The 21,725-nt window shown below is 40.0% G+C and overlaps 1 protein-coding gene across 1 annotated transcript; it reads right to left on the bottom strand.

Annotated features, from left to right (window-relative positions):
* Positions 1–7,876: 7,876 nt before the first annotated feature.
* Positions 7,877–19,199, bottom strand: LOC308311351 (cyclin-T1-like). Its single transcript, XM_080758036.1, has 9 exons — positions 18,951–19,199; positions 18,270–18,351; positions 18,027–18,155; positions 15,690–15,750; positions 15,450–15,512; positions 15,046–15,091; positions 12,304–12,467; positions 10,324–10,394; positions 7,877–10,114 (listed from the first exon to the last, which is right to left on the bottom strand). Exons 1-9 carry the CDS (start codon positions 19,106–19,108, stop codon positions 9,041–9,043), a joined length of 1,848 nt encoding a protein of 615 aa, XP_080614162.1. The 5' UTR covers positions 19,109–19,199; the 3' UTR covers positions 7,877–9,040.
* Between the last annotated feature and the right edge of the window lie 2,526 nt (positions 19,200–21,725).

Genomic DNA, 21,725 nt, shown 5'->3' with positions numbered 1-21,725 from the left:
CCTTCATATTGTGGTTCTAACAGAGTTCTACTTATAGGCTTGTCTACTCTTGCCATTGTGGAACACATCAACAGTGTGGTTACCTTAGCACGTTTAATGGATTCCCAAGTTGAATTTACTGAGCTGTTCTTACTCTGCCATGGTCACATGTATACAATTTCCATAGTCCTGTTGTTACCCCAAATTGTTGTTGGTTTTTGTATTTAATTGTTTGGTATTTGTTGCAATAAATACATGAAATGGATTGAAGTTGGATTCAATTTAAAAAAGGTATCCTTGAGTCACTAGCTCAAAACAGAATGCAGTTCACAAGTATGGAGCTCAGCCTATAATTGATTTGATTGACATGCTGCATGCCATGAGTCTATAAAGTGGTATTTCTTTTTACATGAAATAAGCTACTCTAAGATGAGCTGTGGTCATAACAGCACTGTTTGAGAAACTAGTTGAAAACACTTTAATTACCATTTTATTGTAACAGTCTAAAGTGAGAACAGCAAATGTACTTAACAAAATCTGTAAAAAAATATATACTAATCACAAAACACTTTAGTTTATCTTTTTAGTTTTTTATTCAGCTTATCAAAGAAGTGCTGTGGTCACAGCACTGTTGTGAGAAAACTGTTGAAAACTTTATATCCAACTTAATTGTTTAAATAATAAAGTCTGGAGTGAGAACAACAAAAGTAATGTATTAAACAAAACAATTATATTTCTGGTTGATTAAAAGTGCAAAGGTTTTGGTCATCTAAAACTAAGACTAAGAGATGACAATAACTGGTATGCAATGTAATTACATTATGGCAAACTAAACATCTTGTTTGCTCAATGAAAGAGTAAATGTGGGAAACAGAGTAAAAATGTTCCCACAGATGGTTTTAAACAATAACCTAAATCTCAGTTGAGTCGTCATGAACCCTGATCTCATATACCTTTAGAATAATCATTCTGGCAGGGGTAGAGGTGTCAGAAGTGGATTTTCATCCCTTGACCTGTCACCTCTGCCTTCAACCTTAAATACAACCTCCAAATTCTTATTAGTGTGAATTGCCTAGTGGTGCAAGAGGAAAGCATAGGTCTCACAAGCTGAAGGTGGTGGGTTTGAATCTTGCTCAGGGTAAACCTTCATTTTTGGGCTTTTTAAGGCAAAGAGTGCCGAAATCCGGCCTCCCTCCTCCCGCTCTCTTTTGGCTCCGGTCGGAGGGGGAGGATCTTTTTTTGGAACCCGCCTCTGGGGCGGGATTTTTTTATGAGCCTGCCTCCTGGGGGTGGAGCTTAAGAAATTTACATATTAAGCAAAGTGATTTTATTTAACTAATTGTATTGTCTTCTTCAGATTAATTTGATTGAAACATTTTATTATTTGTTTTTATTGAGATATTTGAGTTTTGTTTTTATTTGAGTTTTTTTATGACACTTTATTTGAGCTTTTTGGTTTCAGTTGATTTTTGTTTTTGTTTGACTTTTTGGTTGAGTATTAGTTTTGTTTGAGGTTTGAACCTATGACGTTTGGTTTATGAAGCCTAGTTTTTATCTATTGAGCCACACTGGCATGTAAGATATAATCGGGAACTCATATTTAACCAGCCTTTTAGAATTTAGATGGACATTGAAAATGTTCTTCAGGAGACTTGAACACTGAATGTCCTGTTTATAAACCCACGGTTTATCACCTGCGCCACACTGGCATGTAAGGTACAATCGGGAACTCATATTTAACCATCCTTTTAGAATTTAGATCATTGAAAATGTTCTTCAGGGGACTTGAACCCTAAATGTCCTGTTTACAAACCCCCGGTTTATCACCTGCGCCACACTGGCATGTAAGGTACAATCGGGAACTTATATTTATACTAAACACTGCTCATTGAAATATTAAATGCGAGTGCAGAATAAAGTAGTTCCAACCTAAATCTCATTTGTTGTCATAATGAACCCTAATGATTAGAGATTGTATGACAAGTTTGCTTTGAAACGCATTTAGGTTAGGCATTTGTATTGTTGTGGTTGATGATTTTTGTTTATTGCTTTTGTTTTGTTATTTGACATGTTTTGTTGTTTCAGTTTTTATATTGACTCATTTTTGAGTTTTTTGTTGATTATTAGTTTTGTTTGAGTTTCTTTTAGTTTTGTTGATTTTTAGTTTTGTTTGAGATTCTTTTAGATTTGTTTGAGTTTTTGGTTGATTATTAGTTTTGTTTGAGTTTTGAACCAGTAACCTTTGGATTGTAAACCTTGGATGTATCTTTTGAGCCACGATGGGCTGTAAGCTATAATCGGGAATGTAATACTTAACCCACTTTCGAGAATTTTGATGGACAGTGAAAATGTTAGGTTTGAACCCTGTCCCTCTGGTTTCTAAGTTCCAGGTTTATCTTCTGCGCCACACTGACATGTCAGATCTATCGGCGAACGTCTTACTTAACCCACCTTTCAGAAATTAGATCGACTGAAAATGTTCTTCTACAAGAGTACAAAATTGGAAAAAGGTCATCACTGTATTTGAACCAGGAACCTTCTGGTTGCAGGGCCAGTGTCCTAACCAGTTCACCACCATGACTCATGCCGAACTGATGCTATTTCACAGTCTACAGTGAAAGATTGGATAAAGAGGCAAAGAGGAAAATGCCCATGCTGGACTTGAACCCAGAACCTTCTGTTTGCAAGGCCTGAATTGTAACCATTGCACCATCATAGCTCATGTGGAATTTATGCTATTGCATGCTCTGCAGTGATAGATTGGATGAAGATGCAAAGAAAAATGCTCATGTTGGGTTTAAACCTCAGTGTCTTGCTCAAGGACACTTCGACACCAACTCTGGGGAAGCCCGGGTTTGAGTTGTCATGTGACACATTTTTTAACCTACAACTTTCGGTTTATAAATCCTTGTCTTTATGTTTATGCCACAAAGGCATGTGAGATGCATGGTGCAGAGTTCTGTCTCCATGCCCCCAATTACCCAGGTCTAAGTAGTCACTGATTAGCCCCTCCCCTATAAAGCCTGGTGGCCATGCTGGGCTTTCCTGTTTGGTCTTTCTTTGTTTGCACTGACTGAGCAAAGTAGGAAACTGCTTGACTGTTTGTAATTGTTTTAGCCTAATGTTTCGCAGGCATCCCTTCTCTACACATCAGTGTTGATGACCAAATGTGCAGAAAGGTTGCCTTTGTGATCTGTACCTTCATATTGTGGTTCTAACAGAGTTCTACTTATAGGCTTGTCTACTCTTGCCATTGTGGAACACATCAACAGTGTGGTTACCTTAGCACGTTTAATGGATTCCCAAGTTGAATTTACTGAGCTGTTCTTACTCTGCCATGGTCACATGTATACAATTTCCATAGTCCTGTTGTTACCCCAAATTGTTGTTGGTTTTTGTATTTAATTGTTTGGTATTTGTTGCAATAAATACATGAAATGGATTGAAGTTGGATTCAATTTAAAAAAGGTATCCTTGAGTCACTAGCTCAAAACAGAATGCAGTTCACAAGTATCATGGAGCTCAGCCTATAATTGATTTGATTGACATGCTGCATGCCATGAGTCTATAAAGTGGTATTTCTTTTTACATGAAATAAGCTACTCTAAGATGAGCTGTGGTCATAACAGCACTGTTTGAGAAACTAGTTGAAAACACTTTAATTACCATTTTATTGTAACAGTCTAAAGTGAGAACAGCAAATGTACTTAACAAAATCTGTAAAAAAATATATACTAATCACAAAACACTTTAGTTTATCTTTTTAGTTTTTTATTCAGCTTATCAAAGAAGTGCTGTGGTCACAGCACTGTTGTGAGAAAACTGTTGAAAACTTTATATCCAACTTAATTGTTTAAATAATAAAGTCTGGAGTGAGAACAACAAAAGTAATGTATTAAACAAAACAATTATATTTCTGGTTGATTAAAAGTGCAAAGGTTTTGGTCATCTAAAACTAAGACTAAGAGATGACAATAACTGGTATGCAATGTAATTACATTATGGCAAACTAAACATCTTGTTTGCTCAATGAAAGAGTAAATGTGGGAAACAGAGTAAAAATGTTCCCACAGATGGTTTTAAACAATAACCTAAATCTCAGTTGAGTCGTCATGAACCCTGATCTCATATACCTTTAGAATAATCATTCTGGCAGGGGTAGAGGTGTCAGAAGTGGATTTTCATCCCTTGACCTGTCACCTCTGCCTTCAACCTTAAATACAACCTCCAAATTCTTATTAGTGTGAATTGCCTAGTGGTGCAAGAGGAAAGCATAGGTCTCACAAGCTGAAGGTGGTGGGTTTGAATCTTGCTCAGGGTAAACCTTCATTTTTGGGCTTTTTAAGGCAAAGAGTGCCGAAATCCGGCCTCCCTCCTCCCGCTCTCTTTTGGCTCCGGTCGGAGGGGGAGGATCTTTTTTTGGAACCCGCCTCTGGGGCGGGATTTTTTTATGAGCCTGCCTCCTGGGGGTGGAGCTTAAGAAATTTACATATTAAGCAAAGTGATTTTATTTAACTAATTGTATTGTCTTCTTCAGATTAATTTGATTGAAACATTTTATTATTTGTTTTTATTGAGATATTTGAGTTTTGTTTTTATTTGAGTTTTTTTATGACACTTTATTTGAGCTTTTTGGTTTCAGTTGATTTTTGTTTTTGTTTGACTTTTTGGTTGAGTATTAGTTTTGTTTGAGGTTTGAACCTATGACGTTTGGTTTATGAAGCCTAGTTTTTATCTATTGAGCCACACTGGCATGTAAGATATAATCGGGAACTCATATTTAACCAGCCTTTTAGAATTTAGATGGACATTGAAAATGTTCTTCAGGAGACTTGAACACTGAATGTCCTGTTTATAAACCCACGGTTTATCACCTGCGCCACACTGGCATGTAAGGTACAATCGGGAACTCATATTTAACCATCCTTTTAGAATTTAGATCATTGAAAATGTTCTTCAGGGGACTTGAACCCTAAATGTCCTGTTTACAAACCCCCGGTTTATCACCTGCGCCACACTGGCATGTAAGGTACAATCGGGAACTTATATTTATACTAAACACTGCTCATTGAAATATTAAATGCGAGTGCAGAATAAAGTAGTTCCAACCTAAATCTCATTTGTTGTCATAATGAACCCTCATGATTAGAGATTGTATGACAAGTTTGCTTTGAAACGCATTTAGGTTAGGCATTTGTATTGTTGTGGTTGATGATTTTTGTTTATTGCTTTTGTTTTGTTATTTGACATGTTTTGTTGTTTCAGTTTTTATATTGACTCATTCTTGAGTTTTTTGTTGATTATTAGTTTTGTTTGAGTTTCTTTTAGTTTTGTTTGAGTTTTTTGTTGATTTTTAGTTTTGTTTGAGATTCTTTTAGATTTGTTTGAGTTTTTGGTTGATTATTAGTTTTGTTTGAGTTTTGAACCAGTAACCTTTGGATTGTAAACCTTGGATGTATCTTTTGAGCCACGATGGGCTGTAAGCTATAATCGGGAATGTAATACTTAACCCACTTTCGAGAATTTTGATGGACAGTGAAAATGTTAGGTTTGAACCCTGTCCCTCTGGTTTCTAAGTTCCAGGTTTATCTTCTGCGCCACACTGACATGTCAGATCTATCGGCGAACGTCTTACTTAACCCACCTTTCAGAAATTAGATCGACTGAAAATGTTCTTCTACAAGAGTACAAAATTGGAAAAAGGTCATCACTGTATTTGAACCAGGAACCTTCTGGTTGCAGGGCCAGTGTCCTAACCAGTTCACCACCATGACTCATGCAGAACTGATGCTATTGCACAGTCTACAGTGAAAGATTGGATAAAGATGCAAAGAGGAAAATGCCCGTGCAGGACTTGAACCCAGAACCTTCTGTTTGCAAGGCCAGAATTGTAACCATTGCACCATCATAGCTCATGCGGAATTGATGCTATTGCATGCTCTGCAGTGATAGATTGGATGAAGATGCAAAGAGAAAAATGCTCATGTTGGGTTTAAACCTCAGTGTCTTGCTCAAGGACACTTCGACACCAACTCTGGGGAAGCCCGGGTTTGAGCTGGCAACCTTGCGGTTACCATCCAGCCACTCTACCCCTGAGCCACCGCTACACGGTTATTTATGCTGTACATTGAATTGTATTTCTGTGGTTGGTTTAGGTTCAAATAAAGTCCAAAATCACAGCCGGTCACATGACAACTCCAGAAAGAGCAGGATGTAATTAGGTTGATTGAGAACATGCAGGCTCAGAAATGTTTGTTTCAAGCACAGATGCATTTTAGTGACATTATGAAGGTCACTAAACACTGCTCATTGAAATATTAAATGTGAGTGCAGAATAAAGTAGTTCCAACCTAAATCTCATTTGTTGTCATAATGAACCCTAATGATTAGAGGTTGTATGATATAAGTTTGCTTTGAAAAGCTTTTACGTTAGGCATTTTTGTTTATTGCTTTTGTTTTGTTATTTGACATGTTTTGTTTGATTTGTTAAATCCTCCGCAACACTCCGCAATTTGGAGAAAAAAATTTGGAGAAAAAACCTCTGCAACACTCCGCAATTTGCTAACTTTTTTTTCAAATCCTCAAAAATGATGGGGATATAGCCCATGGTTTTTTTTATATTTTTGAGAAAAATCCTCTGCAATCCTCCGCAACGCTCCGCAATTTGCTAATTATTTTTCAAATCCTCAAAAATGATGGGTTATAGCCCATCGTTTTTTTAATTTTTGGAGAAAAATCATCCGCAACACTCCGCAATTTGCTATTTTTTTTGCCAAAGTTTGTGCTATTGCCATAGAGAATGCATTGGGCGTTTAAGTTAAATAACTCAGAAACTACAAAACATTTCAAAGTAAAAAAGTTCCAGCATGTGTGCCCTCAGTAAGCTGAATTATAAAAAGTGTGAATGGAGTTTAACAGTTGTAAAACTGACCAGTAACCTGAGGTTAGACATACTAAAGTTAGTAAAGTACCCCATCTTGTGGTAAAGCTGCATAATTACAGCCACCAATTTTTTTGTTTCTCGGTGCAGTCCAATAGGCCTACTTAAAAATGTATTTAAAATGCAACATAACTTTGCCAAAGTAACAGCACCAGACATTTTGTGGATTATGCAACATAATTCTGCCAAAATACCAGCACCAAAGACATTGTTTGGATTAAGATTAGCTATTAAGCTTGAAGTATATTCATACCGTATTGAAATAGAAGGAATCCATTGGCTTCACTGAAAAATCAAACAAACATTTGTAAAATGATCAGGAATAGCAAACAGTCTACTTGGAAATTAATGATCTAAAGCAGGGATACCAATTTCCGCAATTACCATTTCCGCAATTTCCTCAATTTCCATTTCCGCAATTTCCATTTCCACCATTTCCGCAATTTCCGCAATTACCATTTCCGCATTTCCGCAATTTCCATTTCCACCATTTCCGCATTTTCCGCAATTACAATTTCCGCAATTTCCATTTCCATTTCCAACTATTAATGGCAGCTGGGTTTCATCATTCAAATAAAATAGAATTCTGTCCGTTTAGCTATAAAATTATGTCAGGGAATAGGGATACACAGTATATGTCTTTCATTTGCATTGCATCTCCCCCCCCCCCCCCCCAAGCTTTTATTTTCGTTCGAGTAATAGTACAACTCTAATAGTATTACTTATAATAATGTAATTAAAGATAACTTCATTCAGATTTATTTATTTTTATTTCATTTTCCAGATTTTTTTTACTTCTTTTTTTTAGATTTTCATTGGTGGGCCAGTCATAATGGTCCCGCGGGCCTGATGTGGCCCGCGGGCCTGATGTGGCCCGCGGGCCTGAGGTTGAGTATCACTGATCTAAAGTAAACCAGTCTAAGCATTCCATGACAGACGAGACCACCAGTATGGTTCTTTAATCACGACACAAGCACAATGGTCGTATTGTGTAAAGATCACTTTTACACCTTTATTTGGGCTCCCAATACACAAATCAAGGATATGTTCAATACAGAGTCTGCTTTAAGATCTCATAATACACTGACTGAATGGAAGGTTTTGACCGATGCATCAAGCCAACAGTTTGAACTCCGACTACCGAGTTCGATATATATATATATACACACACAATTTAATTTTTAGGTATTTTATTTTTCTCTGATTTTTCTGGTGATTAATAAGACATTTATCATACTGAATAGCGATTGACAATTTACAATCACAAGGCCTTTTTTGCCATTTTTAGCTGAGATATCTTAAATGCACTTCACAGCAGACGTAAAGTAGCTCTAAAACAGGTTTGCAATGATCCTTTTTTTTCATTTTTCTTTTTAAACGAGGCACGCGCTTCAGCATCCGTTAAGAAGAGCCCGTGCCTCTGGCTCGTACTTCTGTTAATCAGACTAAGTCGTACAATGTGCCGTTTTAAAAGAAATAAGCACACTGCCTCCTAAGACGTATACCATACCGTCATCACCAACGGGAAAAAACAAAAACAAAGTATTACATCTCCACAGATAACAGGTAACAAAACCCAAAGAGAGGAAGATCTCTTTTCTTATATCAAAATTTTTTTCAAGACCTGAGTTTTTTTTTTTTTTTATGGAATAAAATGTCTAAAACATACAAAAAAAATGTGTCAATACATTAATGTCACCCGTCTGTAAACGGTCACCATGGCTGCGTACACTAGCTATGTCTTCCCTTTCGTGATTGAAAACATGCACATTTTAAAAACATAACAAAAGACGGCTCGCATTTAACATGTGTAAAATCTAATTTTTCCCCAATCACTGAAACAAGAACATTTTTCAATATGGTTGGTTTGTTTCCCCATTGCAAGCTAGTAGCACAGAGCTCTATGCATATTATATATATATATACTTTTTTCTTTTTACATTTCATGACAGCCATATGAGGATTCAATAACCAGGGTGTGTACAGACACGACTTTAGGGTGATGCAGAATTTAAGATAAATTAAAAGAAATAAAAATCTTTATTTTTTAAAATTCTATTAAACCATGGTAATACCTAACTTTTTTTAATGTAAGATGAAGATCCTGGACCTTTCGAAGGATTACAGGTTCATTCCTTGGGCACTTAGTAAAGAGTCCAGCATGTCAAAGGTGTCTTTATAGTCCGTGTGTTGACCGTTTGAGTTCAGCATTCCGTTGGTCCCATCGTGGCCGTGGTGACGCTCCACCACCATCCTCTGGCCACCCTCGGATGAGTAGTGGGAGGCGGCGGCTACTCCCTTGGAGCTGCGAGCAGCCTTGGCAGAGTGGTGGTGGTGGGCGTCTGGGTGAGCCCGCTTGCGGGACGAGCTGGAGGAGCCAGTGTCACTGCCCTGGCCCCCGGCGCCTCTAAGGGACAAGGCAGGGTCTGTCACCCCCCTGCCATTTCCGCTCACAGAGTACGGGTGTGAGTGGCCGTGCTTAGCGTGGCGGTGGCCAGAGTGTTCTTTGTGCTTGTCTTTAGTGGCCGGCGGACCGGTTTGCTCCGAGCCACCGTGGCGCTCCGATGACGACACTTTGATCCTCATCTTGAGCTCCTCGCTGCTGCTGGCAGAGCCATTCTCCATGAAGGAGGGCGGCATGCGGGACTTTTTAGAGCTGGATTTGTCTCTACGGCCGTCCCCTGGCTGGGAGGCAGCCTGCAACTGAGAGCGTTTCTTATGGTGGTGGGAGGAAGTGGAGGAAGAGAGAGCCAGAGGGGGTACGAACATGTCGGCGCCCTGCTCGTCCGCCCTGCCGTTGTGCAAGGCCAGCTCCGCTGCGTGTTTCTCTCTGTACTTGTCCAGGGTTAAGACTTTCTGCGGCCGGGCAAAAGGCAAGGGGTTTCCGCCAAGCTGCTGGTTCTTGCCGCCACTACCAGCTGCGGCTTTGTGTTCGTGTTTGCCCAGTGTGTTGTCTGAGTGGGATATTTGGGGGTGAAACGGTTCGAAGCCAAACGCCTTCGACTGGTCATCCAAGGGCTGATAGGAGGCGTAGGCGGCTGTCATGCTGTCCAGGGATGGCATCTCAGCAGTGTCCGATGTAGAGGGAAAGAAGGAGTTGTTGACGCCAGGTAAACCATCTAATGATGATGTACTCGTAAAGGGACTCTCCACCGACTGACCATCAGTCTTTGGCTTCTTAGCGGCTTGTGTTGCCTGCAAACACAGGGTATTTTTAAGTTACAAATGCAATAATTACATCAAGCTCATTTATTTTATTCAACCACAGGAACAGCTGTTAGCTTAAGAACCACATAGTGTGGTCGGCATTTCCATAATTGTTTCACACACTAGCAACCATTCAAGGCTCCAAACAGCTCGTCAGGAGCGGTTACAGCATTTACAGTCTTGGTCATGGAACCTACCCTCCAGTTTCGTATCCGTTTCAACCTGCTGGGCGTCTTCTCCAGGATCTGAAGAAACTCATGGGTTAGCTCTAAAAGGGTCATAATAAAACAAACATTTAGGAGTTATTCTTTATGAACTCTGGGTGGTACCCAGTCACCCAGTGACTCACATGCAGCAAAAACTTACAATAAATGGAACAGCACCATAAGTCAAATACAAGCAGTCAGCAGTCAGCAGTAGGACTGGGCTAAAGATTCAATTAACCGCAGCAAAGAACAGCAAATGCCAGGAGTCATATCCAATTTTTGTAAATAAAAAAAATAAATAGACAGCATCCTGGTCTCTAAACTGCCTCCCCCTGGCCAGCCGGGGCGCCTGATGGAGGGGAAAGGAACTGGTTGGAATAACGTGTTCCTTCCACGCGCTACGTCCAACCAGGGAAACTCCCCCCTGTCAGGTGTAAAGGAGCAACTTGGACACTCAGGCATGAAGGGAGCATGAGTTAAGTCCGTTGCTCTCCCCAGGTTGGCGGAGGGTGTGTAGAGCCCAGGATCACAGTAGATGATTGGCACAGGGGTGAAAAATGGGTTACAAAATCGTGGGATAAAAAATATATAAAAAAAGAAAATAGACAGCAAAGAAATAGCAAAGAAAATGTGAATGTGGTTTATTACATTACATGTTTGTTGGTATACCAGATCCACACATTAACCAATAAACCCTTCTATACTTAGTACACTAGTTGACCACGGTCGGTTCTGTACCGATCCGCTTTTAGATGCAAATAGCTGATCTACATGCGTTATGAGCTCATAGATCGGCTATTTTCTGCAGATGTTCACCACAGAATAGGCATGCTCTGTTTCAAGAGCTTAAATCTCTTCTTGGGCAGTGGTTTTCAACCAGTGGTCCTTGAGGCTGTTCCAGGTGGTCCCCAGATATTTAACTTTTGAGAGCATAAAATGAAACCAAATAAACTAGGGGCGAAAATCGCCAGGTACCTGGCGATCACTCACTGTTAATCACTCAGTCACTGTGACTAATAAACAAAGTGCTTTCTAATGATTATATATAATATATATCTAATCTTTGATTTTGGTGGGGTCCATGGAACAAAATATTTTAAGATGTGGGTCCGTGGCCAAATACAGAACAGCAATAAACAGATTAATCAAACACTCAGGCCAGCTCCTCCCCATCAAACTCTTAGAAACAGTAAGCAGCTTTCTTTTGGTCAGCACTTTGTCTAATTGTCTGACACATGAGACTATATTGCCCACTGACATCCAGCGATAGTCAAGACAACCATCGCAATCCCGTGGAGTGTGCCATGTTACGCACATTGGAGCCACACTACATCGTCCCATCTCGGCCACATTTCACAGACGGTCAATGGTGTGAGTTTTATAGAGTACCCGTGTCCCCTCAACCTCATAAAATCCGATAAAATTCTGTCCTTTTTTTTCTCGTCCCCTACGCTTTGGTAACTCGTTCTGTTTTGGTTGTTGAAAGCTAAAGCATGTGAGAGCGCTGTGTGCGCTAGAAACGGTCCGGTATGACGGTAGTTCCGCCCTTTTGCTCCGGTATTTTTATTTATTTATATAGGGTAATCGATGTTTGACATTTGTGCATAGATGAATTATCGTCCATGACAGCATCGAGATTAATTGAATAATCGATATTTTTTTTCCAACACTATAAAATTGACCCATATGGGTCTATTTGGTTTCATTTTACACTCTCAAGAGTGTTATTGTTAAACATCTGCATTACTTAATTCACAAGAAGTCTGCCCAATTAGAGAATGTAGACTAATTGTTATTTTGATCAACGTTTCCCAGTTACTCCTATGGTACCAATATCAATTATACAGCATGTAATTGTGGACAAAATCTTTCCAACGACAAAAGAATATTCAAGATTTTGGTTCCGCAAGGCTAAATCTCATCAAATGGTGTTTCTGAGGCTCAAATGCAGAATAAGTAATGGCTCTTTACCATCAAGCAGTTGCAGCGTGACCGTGCGGTCCAGGTACTCCCACCAGTGTTTGCCGTCTGTGGAGACGGGTATCTCCCAGTTGGACCACTTGCAGGCCAGATGGATGCACACGCAGGCTATGACTGTGGGCTTGTGCTGCAGGCAGAAGGTGGTGAGGTGCAGGCTGCCAAAAGCGGAGACAAGAAACACAAAGGGGAGATAGGAACGTTAACTACAGGGTGGCGTTGTAGACGGCAAATTAAATGTTATGCACCTTCACAAGACAACACCAATGTTTCATTAAGGTAAGTTATATACATATTATGATACATGATATACAAAGTAGTTATATCACACACACACACACACACACACACACACACACAAACACGCGCCTGTGTAGGGGTTCATTCAGTTTCAATTCACCTACTTCAATGTGTAAACTTAATATCAAAGCATACTGATTTCCATGTACATTTTCAGGGTTTTTTGAATAGTTTTGAATCAAATGTGAACCGACCTGCCATCGTTTACAAAAATAAGTTGCATGTTTCACAATTGTGATGTTTTTTTTCTTGATGATATTTGAGGTGAGAATCAACCCAATTAAAATCAGGCAGAATGCTTCCACATGGTTAAAAAAATAATATCTTTGTTAGGTATTATCAATTAAATATGTTGCTTTAAACTATTAAACTAAATGATGTTACTAAAATGTGTCTTGTGTGTGCATGACAAGTATTATATTATCTCCAGATAATTAATTACTTTAATTGTTTTGGGGGTTGATCAAACTAAAAGTTTGCATTTAAATCAATACCAAAACAAAACAATGTTTCTCAATCGCTCTTGCTCAAAATAGACAATGTTTATATTTTTAGACACTTTAAATAATTAAGGTTAATATAGCAGTACTAAAACTCCGTCGTGGGGGAGTGAATTCCGTTTGTGTCCGAGCATAGGCATGGTAACGCCCCATCTGCCTGTGAACATTATTGTACTATTGTCTATTTTCCCTTCATCTTTATCCTTTCAGTGTAATAGTATTAGTTTACTAGAATTAGATTAATAGACGATAATAAACACTAGCACTTTATTTAGAACACACCCAAATCCGTGCCAAGCCGTCATTCTCTTGTAGCCTATTATTTATTTCTCAATCTCACCACGGCCCTCGCGTCTCGGAGGACAGTCAAGACGGGCAGTGTCAATAGACGAATCACAGGCAGGCGGGGCGCTACCATGCCTCAGCCATGCCTATGCTCGGACACAAACGGAATTCACGCGTCGTGGGGTGCCCTTTAAGTCAAACAACTGAATTTAAATAAAATCAGCTGGGAGGGAGAAACTCAATTGGTCTTATGGAATACAGAGATATCTGAATATTATATGAATGATAAAGATCGATAAACACTGAGAATGTCAACCATGGCATATGATTAGTTACATTTCTAAAGGCTAATAATCCTCTATAACCAAATCCCAAACTACACTGCAAAACAACAATAACTGTAGACTCGGGACCGAAAACACAAATGTCCACATTGCTAACCAACTGACTGATATTTCAACCATTTAAAAAAAACTAAATAACGTCATCATAATTGATTTAAAGTTTTCCTGTCAGCAGGCATGGGAACGGAACACCTCTGAGGAACACTGACTAATGATCAGTCATACAATGAATAAAGCAATATAAATTTGATTAAATTTGGAGAAATATTCAGGCCCTTGATTGTGCCAGTGTGGGGGTGAGGTGCTTATTGATGTACAGTAGGTATTCAACTACTGGTATTATATGCACGTGAAACACGTCCCATCCAGTGAGCTCCGACATTTTGCTCATTAAGCCTGAATCTGTGTGGCATTGCTTCATTTATCATTCATCAATAACTATACTTTCTCCAAGTCATGGTTCCAGTTCCACTAATGGACCCACAACCCTTACTCGTTTACACAAGTCCATGCTGACATGGCCTTAGTAAAATGGTGGAGGGGCACATCATAGATGGCACAAAAGTCTCAACAATAACATTTCAAGTATACTGTAAAGCTACAAGCCAATCTAACATGAAACCATGCAAGTAGTCTCAATGAAACAAACATCAAGGTCTGGTGTGTGTGTATATATATATATATATATATATATATGTATATATATATATATATATGCCTTGCAGCTTGTTGACATTGCAGACTAAAAATAAATAATCAAAAATCTATCCAAAAATCTGGTGGTCAGATTTTTGGATAGATTTTGGATTTTTTTATGCAGTTGCAAGTTATATCCATTTTAGTCTTGAGCTACAATACTCCTGTGGGAAAAGCTGCCGCAAAAACGCCTACATATATTTTGCAGTATAGTTTGGGGTTCCACTGTTAGCACGAAACTAAAAAAAAAAAAAAAAAAAAAAAAACTAAAAACTAAAAAGTAGTGTTAATAATACTCACCAGGACAACGTCTAAGTTTACACCCTGTATATTCAGGCTACCAATTGTGCGTTTCTTTTTAGACATATGCACACAGCCAAACTTGAGGTACACAGCACCACTACACTCCACATTGTGCATTCGACCCCTATGTGCCAACATAGAGCCCTTGTACAATACACCGCACAGAGTCGCCCAGCTGGTACTTCCCCGAGAGGGGGTTCCCAAGACTGTGGCGGCATAAGGGCGTTGGACACAGGAAGGGGGATCCTGCATTTCACAGGAAGCTATAGTGTGCCATCACAGTGCAATAAGGGTAACAGGATAACAACCTGTTGGTAGCCATGAAATAGGAAGTCTGTGCCAAATCCTTGCTTGCTGCAAGAGAAGGGAGAAAGGAGAAATTAACGTTAGGACATTCTCTCAGTGACTACATTTCATGGTATACCGTTAATTGAATGTTATACATTGAAATCAAAGGACATTGTATCGTGTGTATTGTGTACATGTGAAGAGTTGTTTCAATCCAAATAAAAATGAACCATGGAAAAACAATTCACGGTCATGAATTTTACATTTTGTAAATCGTGAATATGGCATGCCAAATGATTTTAAGGATAGCAGTTGAAAGGGAAAATGTTAAATTAATTAATGAATCTATGAAACTAAAAATGAACTCTTCACATGTATGCATTAACTGTAAATCAAATGAAATGGCTAAAGAGGAAGCATATACCTCGCACTAGCTGGGAACACCTCACAACATCTGTGTGCGGATGTTCAACTGTTATTTCAAAACCTAGAAGAATTGAATGAAGCAGTTCAGTATTTATACATGCATAAACAGACTGGCATCACTTTATGCCATCAAATTATGATAGTACAGTATCCTTATTATGGCAAATAAATAGCACTATGTTTACTGCATAAACAGTTACAATGTGGCCAACTACACAAGCATTTTTGGAGTACTTACCCAGCGTTTGCAGCACCATAGTTTCTAGCACCACAAGTTCTTGGGCTTGCTGGAGGTAAGCCTGAAATACAAAATCAATAATGGATTTACAATCCACCCCCACCATTGGCTGTACCAATCATTTATATATTATTTTAATCAATGACAAGGAACCCCTCATAAAAACATGCTTATGTATGTATGCCAAATAACTAAATATATTAAAGTAGACATTTATGGCTGCACACTAATAAAAACAGACATTTGACCTAATTTCTCCTTTCATTGTCAATGGCAAATATGAGACGTGTGGACTGTGGGGACAAGATTTAGTTTGTCAGACACTACGCAATGTGGCATACAACTACATGATGCAGTTGCTGCAGTTTCAAGTCTCGACTGAAACTAGAAGGAAGGAACATAATTCTAACAAAATACATTGCATCATTTGGTGTTGTGATGGGAGAAGCAGTTCCATATTTATTTTAGTTGTCACCAGAAGTATCAGTAGGCAGAGACCATCATCTGGCTACGTGAGACTAAAGCCAGATTTCCACTGCCATAGCCCAACACAACTATATATATGGAGCTGACCTGTTCTGACATTCCATATGTTGATCTGACCTCATCAAACCCTGTACACTCAAGACATATATGGCCACGTTTCATATGTTGATCTGACCCCCATGCCAAAGCACCAAAGCTCCCCAGCAGTCTGCTGTCACCCCAGGATATGTTGATCTGTCCCCCCCCCCCCCCCCCATTCCAAAGCGCCAGCACTCGCCCAGGCAGATGCATGCACGCAACCTTTCACGCCCTCAGGCGTCTTACTGGTAATTATCAGTTGTGATACAATTATTTATTCATTTATATTGTATTATAATCACATATGGGTCACATATTTGGTTCTTACCAATAGCTGGACACAGGTGATTTGCATTTGTATACAGGACAGTTGGCTACATTGATTGTTATGCAAGAAGCAATGACCTCCTCCTACTGTTTGTTCTTACATTACAAAAGGGGTGTCGATTCCCTCCAGGAGCTGAGCAAAATGTGAGGGAGTACTTTATTTTAATGGGAATGGTAGCTATTTTGATGTGGCGTAGTGTTGTGTGGTGCTAAAGCTGCAGTCAAAACCTAGCTTAATTGGTCCCCAAACCACGCCAGGAAAATGCTTGCTCACTAAGGGGTCAAGCATTCAGAGCGAGCAGCAATGTTCTTTTGGTGTACATGGAGCACTCACCCACTTCTGCAGAATAAGGTGAAGGATGACTCATTTAACCACATCACTTTTTTCCCCCACATCTGTTAGACCAGCGTCTATGGTCTGCAGACATCACTAAACTCTCAAAATGTGCATGTGCCGTCTGTGTAATGAGGGGTTTATTCCTGACTCTACTCAATTTCAAAACAGCTGAACGCCCTGTTATATGGGTCTGAGCAAAACACAAAAGACAGATAAATAAATGTAAGGAAAGGTTTCCATTTATTGCTACACATAGTGGTGAGTCACCCCACTGCTCTGCACTATTTTTAAAGTTCAATTATATACAGAAATGGTAGGAAAAAACAGTACATAGTAGGAAGCCAGGAAATGTTACTAATCAGCTAATCAGTGTTATCTCACAAAACAGCAACTTCCAATACACACCTGGTAATTAGATAAAGGACAAAGAAGATGCATAGTTTCAGGTGGAATGTTAAAATGTGGAGACACGATATATAAAACCGCTGGGTGTAACCACCGCATTCTATTTTCAAGCTACCATAGCCACTGTGTCCATGCCATAGGTTGTTTATTGTGTGCGTCTGTCATAACCAACTAGACGATTCTCTGATCAGTCAGTAGCCTACTTAGTAGGCTAGTGCCTGTACATAGAAGAAAATCATTTATTTGTGTTGTGCCTGTCATTTTGAGCCAAAATCTAAGTGAACTGCGACTTCTCCGAATTTGTATACATTCCATATCGCATTGTTGGATGTTAATTGTGTCTGTACAGGCTCACGCAGTAGTTTAATAACCAGAACGATATTGATGCTTTTCCAAAATACATCATTGCTTTTTTGGATTCAAGCGGTAATGAAAAGGAAAATATAAAGTCCATAGGGAGCTGACGCCATTTTCACTGCTTCGCTGATATGGGCCACGTTGCTCAGGTACACTTGATCCTGAGCAAACCAGCAACCCAACAGAATGCCAGGTGGCATCGCTACCCATCGCTATGACCGATGTAAATTAGACAAATGAACCTATTCGGCCTGTTTCCATTCCATTTCCATCACTGATCAGTTCTAGACGAAAACATGTGGATACCACATCAAAAGGACCGATCTATATACGCACTATATACTTACATTGCTCTTAGTGTCTAGGGGAGCATCTTGGGGGTTGATGCACGCATGGGCCACTTTTATGACGTGTTCCAGCTTCCTGGGCTGTTCTTCCACTTTAGCTGCCAGGAACAAAGTGGTTTGGGAGATGATCTGGAAGACACAAACAGCTCCGTCTCATTCTGTACCGTCACAGCGCACACACACAGCGATAACAAGTTAACAACAGGGTTTAGATAAGACAATGGAGGAGTGAGTGATACTTACATTTCTATGGAACTTGGCGAAAGAGTGAATCATATAAAACCTATGCATATATACAATAGCAGTGTTGATGATTAGTTGAGAGCTGGAAGCAAACGTTAAGGAATTCACGGCTGTTGAGATATTACAATTGATTACAACAAATATCGAGTATATTCTTCAATCTCAATAAAACGTCTGTCGGGTTTGGCTCCTAAGACATGTAGCATTGGTGCTAACAGGCGAGCTAGCAAAACGTGCGTCATGTGAACCAAATTAAGGACAAAAAAACTGCATATATCACATCGTATTCTAACACTATTAAAGACGATTCTTGAACTGGGAATACTTTTAAGCGACAATAATAGACGTGGAAAACCCAACCACCCGGCGTCCTCGTTGGAAAACACAGCCAAGCTAACAATAGGAGAAGACGAAACAATAGCAAGCCTATGCTAACAGGCCCTAAGGACTCTTATGGCGAACGGAGCATAATATTATGAACGTTAACAAAGCTTAAACATCGACGCTACCGAATTGTAAGTGTTTTAGTAGAGATAACAAACACCACGGCGTTTACTGCGGTACAATAATAAAACACTACAACGATATAAGCCCTGTTAAAACAGACCACTGTGGCCTTGCTCTGGCCCTGTTCGCCTCGTCGGGGGCTTTCTGTTTTTTAACGGTGGTTAAAAAGGATACACGTTGAGTCTCTGGCCCATGTCCTGGATCAGGTTGGCGGCGTGCTGCCGGTAGGACAGCTCCCGGTCGGCCTCCACTCCGGTGCGTCGAGACGGCGTGTTTTCCAGCTGCTCCCGGGAAAAGAGCCATTTCGTGGAGGGTCCCCGGTGCGCCGCCATTACGCTCTCCGACTCCCACAACCCACATCCACAGAGAGGAGAGCAGCAACCCACGGACGGCAACGGTGCTCAGTCACTCAGTCAGTGCTGCTCGCTGGCGCTGCCTGCTGGTGGTGAGGCGAGGGGGGGAGGAGGGCAGTGTTGCCACTTGCCAGATTGTGTGAGGGAAGCAAGCAACCAGGTCCAGTCCAGGAAAACAAGCCCAAAATCATTTGAAATTTGCCGATAGCAGCGAGCTTGTATGTTTGAGAACCACTGGTTTAAATAATAATTAAAACACGTGGGAAACAAGCCCAAATAAACTACACTTTAGAAACAAGACCCAAAAAACCGTAACGCCCAACTACCGATATTTACATGACATTTTACAGAAAAAACAAGCCCAGTCACTTTCTCACTTAATAAGCAAACATGGCAACACTGGGAAGCAGCGGAAGCACCACAGGACGCATGCACCAGCCAATGGCGTCGCCTCCATTTTCTTGTTGACTTTCCCGAACAGCGCCACCAGTGGTCGGTTGGCGTAGATAGATTTTATTGAGGGTTTTATTATGTTTCCCAGGTATGTTTATTTGCACAAAATTGGTGCTTTACAGTGGTAAACATTTACACATTTTGTGTGTTTATTATACAATATTTACAAAGTACAGGTCACACTCACTGTACAGGTTTACAACCTCACAAACGAACAGATGATTGATTGATTGATTGATTGAAAACTGTATTAACAGTGTACAGAATGGGTACAGTTCAAGGAAAGTACAGGTCAATACAAAATACAAAAAGAGGATAAAACCAGAAAAAGCACTAAGACTTGTTTACATAAGGGTTCTCCATTTTCAATTCATATGAATTCACATGATGTGTGTGTGTGTGTGTGTGTGTGTGTGTGTGTGTGTGTGTGTGTGTGTGTGTGTGTGTGTGTGTGTGTGTGTGTGTGTGTGTGTGGAGTGGGGGCACGTAGTCCTGGGAGTCAGTCGGGGGTAGGGGGCTTGTTTGTAAGGGGCGGTATGTGTGTGATCTATTCCCAGGGGTCATTACAGGGCAGAAGGCTTGTTTGTGAGCCCCACCACCACCAACGTCTGACACTCTGCCAGGAGGAAGAAACTTTGCAGTCAGTGCGGATATAACTGGATGTTCTGCCACAGTCAGTCTGCCTGCCACTGCCCTTGTTTAAATAGTATTAAACAAACAGTCAATAGTCATGGCAAATTGGCTTCAGAAAGTGACAACAACGTAGGCTACACTAACTTGTGTGTTCAGGTCAGAAAGTTGTTTCCAAATGGATTTGGAGACCATAGAGAAATGTTAACGAAAAGCAGTTCAAAACAAATGTTGACACCTTTGCCTGGCAAAGAAGAGCAAAGAATGAAACTCATATTTTACTGTCTTGATCCTGGGGATATTTGACTTTTTCCGTTATTTCTTCCACTAGTTTTTGGCTATACAATATTTTTGGAACTGCACATTGTCAAGAGAATGATTTCACTATACTGTACTTTGTTCATGTAATTCATTTAGAACTCCCATTCAGACTTCTAAGCACTACTGACATGCACTTAGGACTTTGATTGATTTTAACATCTCTCAGGCTTTTTGTGCATCTTGTTTTCCATTCTCTACAGCTAATTGTTTTTATTTTTCCTTCATGCAAACGTGGAAGCCTGCATAAGCGTTTCACCTCTTCACCTCACCTGTAATTGTGTTGTGACAATAAAGTTGATTGATGACTAATCAGGCCATGCATCTGTTCAGGCCATGCAGCTTTCTGTTGAACCAGTTTCTCATTTGCTAAACCTGCCTACACCTTAAAAAAAATAAAAAATAAACTCAGTGCTTCATACATGTTTGTTTTGGAATGGCTCAGCCTGCAGACTAGGTTCACTGCAACACATTTTCAGGTAGAATAGGTCATTTCAAACTGAATTTCAAGTATCTTCAAGATGAAAATGATACATAAGAAAGTCAACTATTTATTTGCAATTTACAGCATGTGCTTCTCAAAAGTGTTCATGTCAAGAACCCCCAAATGTATTTGTCCACAGGCACAGACACCCACATTAAAATATCTTGTACCAGGGTCACCCATACAAGATTTATATATACGTGTTAAAAATGTGCATCCAAATATAGCAAAGGGTTAAACTTCAATAACTCTGTTTGCTATAACTCAAGGAACAACTGGTTTCCTTTTTTTCCGTGCAGCTGACAGAAAATTAATTATCATTAATTATGCATGATCTTTGTAAATGACTCCCATGAGAAGGCGTGAAACCCAACAGTCAAACATGCATAAGGAGCTGCCAACTCACAAGAAACTGACGTGAAACCTATACATGCAACGACCACACCTCCTATTTCTCACTCTGTCCTTTTGTTCATGCTGGGTTGCGGGGGTGAGCGGGGGAGCCCCACCAAAAAAGGCGCCCAGACACACTCCATAACAAAAGCCTATACCTGCAGAGAGGTATAAAGAGATGCCGCCTCCTGCCCTCAGCCAGACGTTTGGTTCTGGGACTCTGTCTGACAGGAATACTACTTGGCCCTGGTCTAAACAGAGGGCATACACTGTGGCAGAATTAATACCTGAGCACTATGACTGATCCAAAACTATAAG

Source organism: Protomyctophum bolini, assembly GCF_963924005.1.
Source record: "Protomyctophum bolini genome assembly, chromosome: 24".
NCBI lineage: Eukaryota > Metazoa > Chordata > Actinopteri > Myctophiformes > Myctophidae > Protomyctophum > Protomyctophum bolini.
The sequence above is the reverse complement of the archived record's forward strand: the minus strand, read 5'-3'. Positions and strand labels throughout refer to the sequence as shown.

Coding starts and splice junctions, on each gene's coding strand:
- LOC308311351 (XM_080758036.1), bottom strand. CDS start 19,108: ATGGCGGCGCACCGGGGACCCTCCACGAAATGGCTCTTTTCCCGGGAG. Junction 15,092..15,449: donor GTGTTCCCAGCTAGTGCGAG/GTATATGCTTCC, acceptor CTTCTCTTGCAG/CAAGCAAGGATTTGGCACAG. Junction 10,395..12,303: donor CACGCTGCAACTGCTTGATG/GTAAAGAGCCAT, acceptor TGACCCTTTTAG/AGCTAACCCATGAGTTTCTT.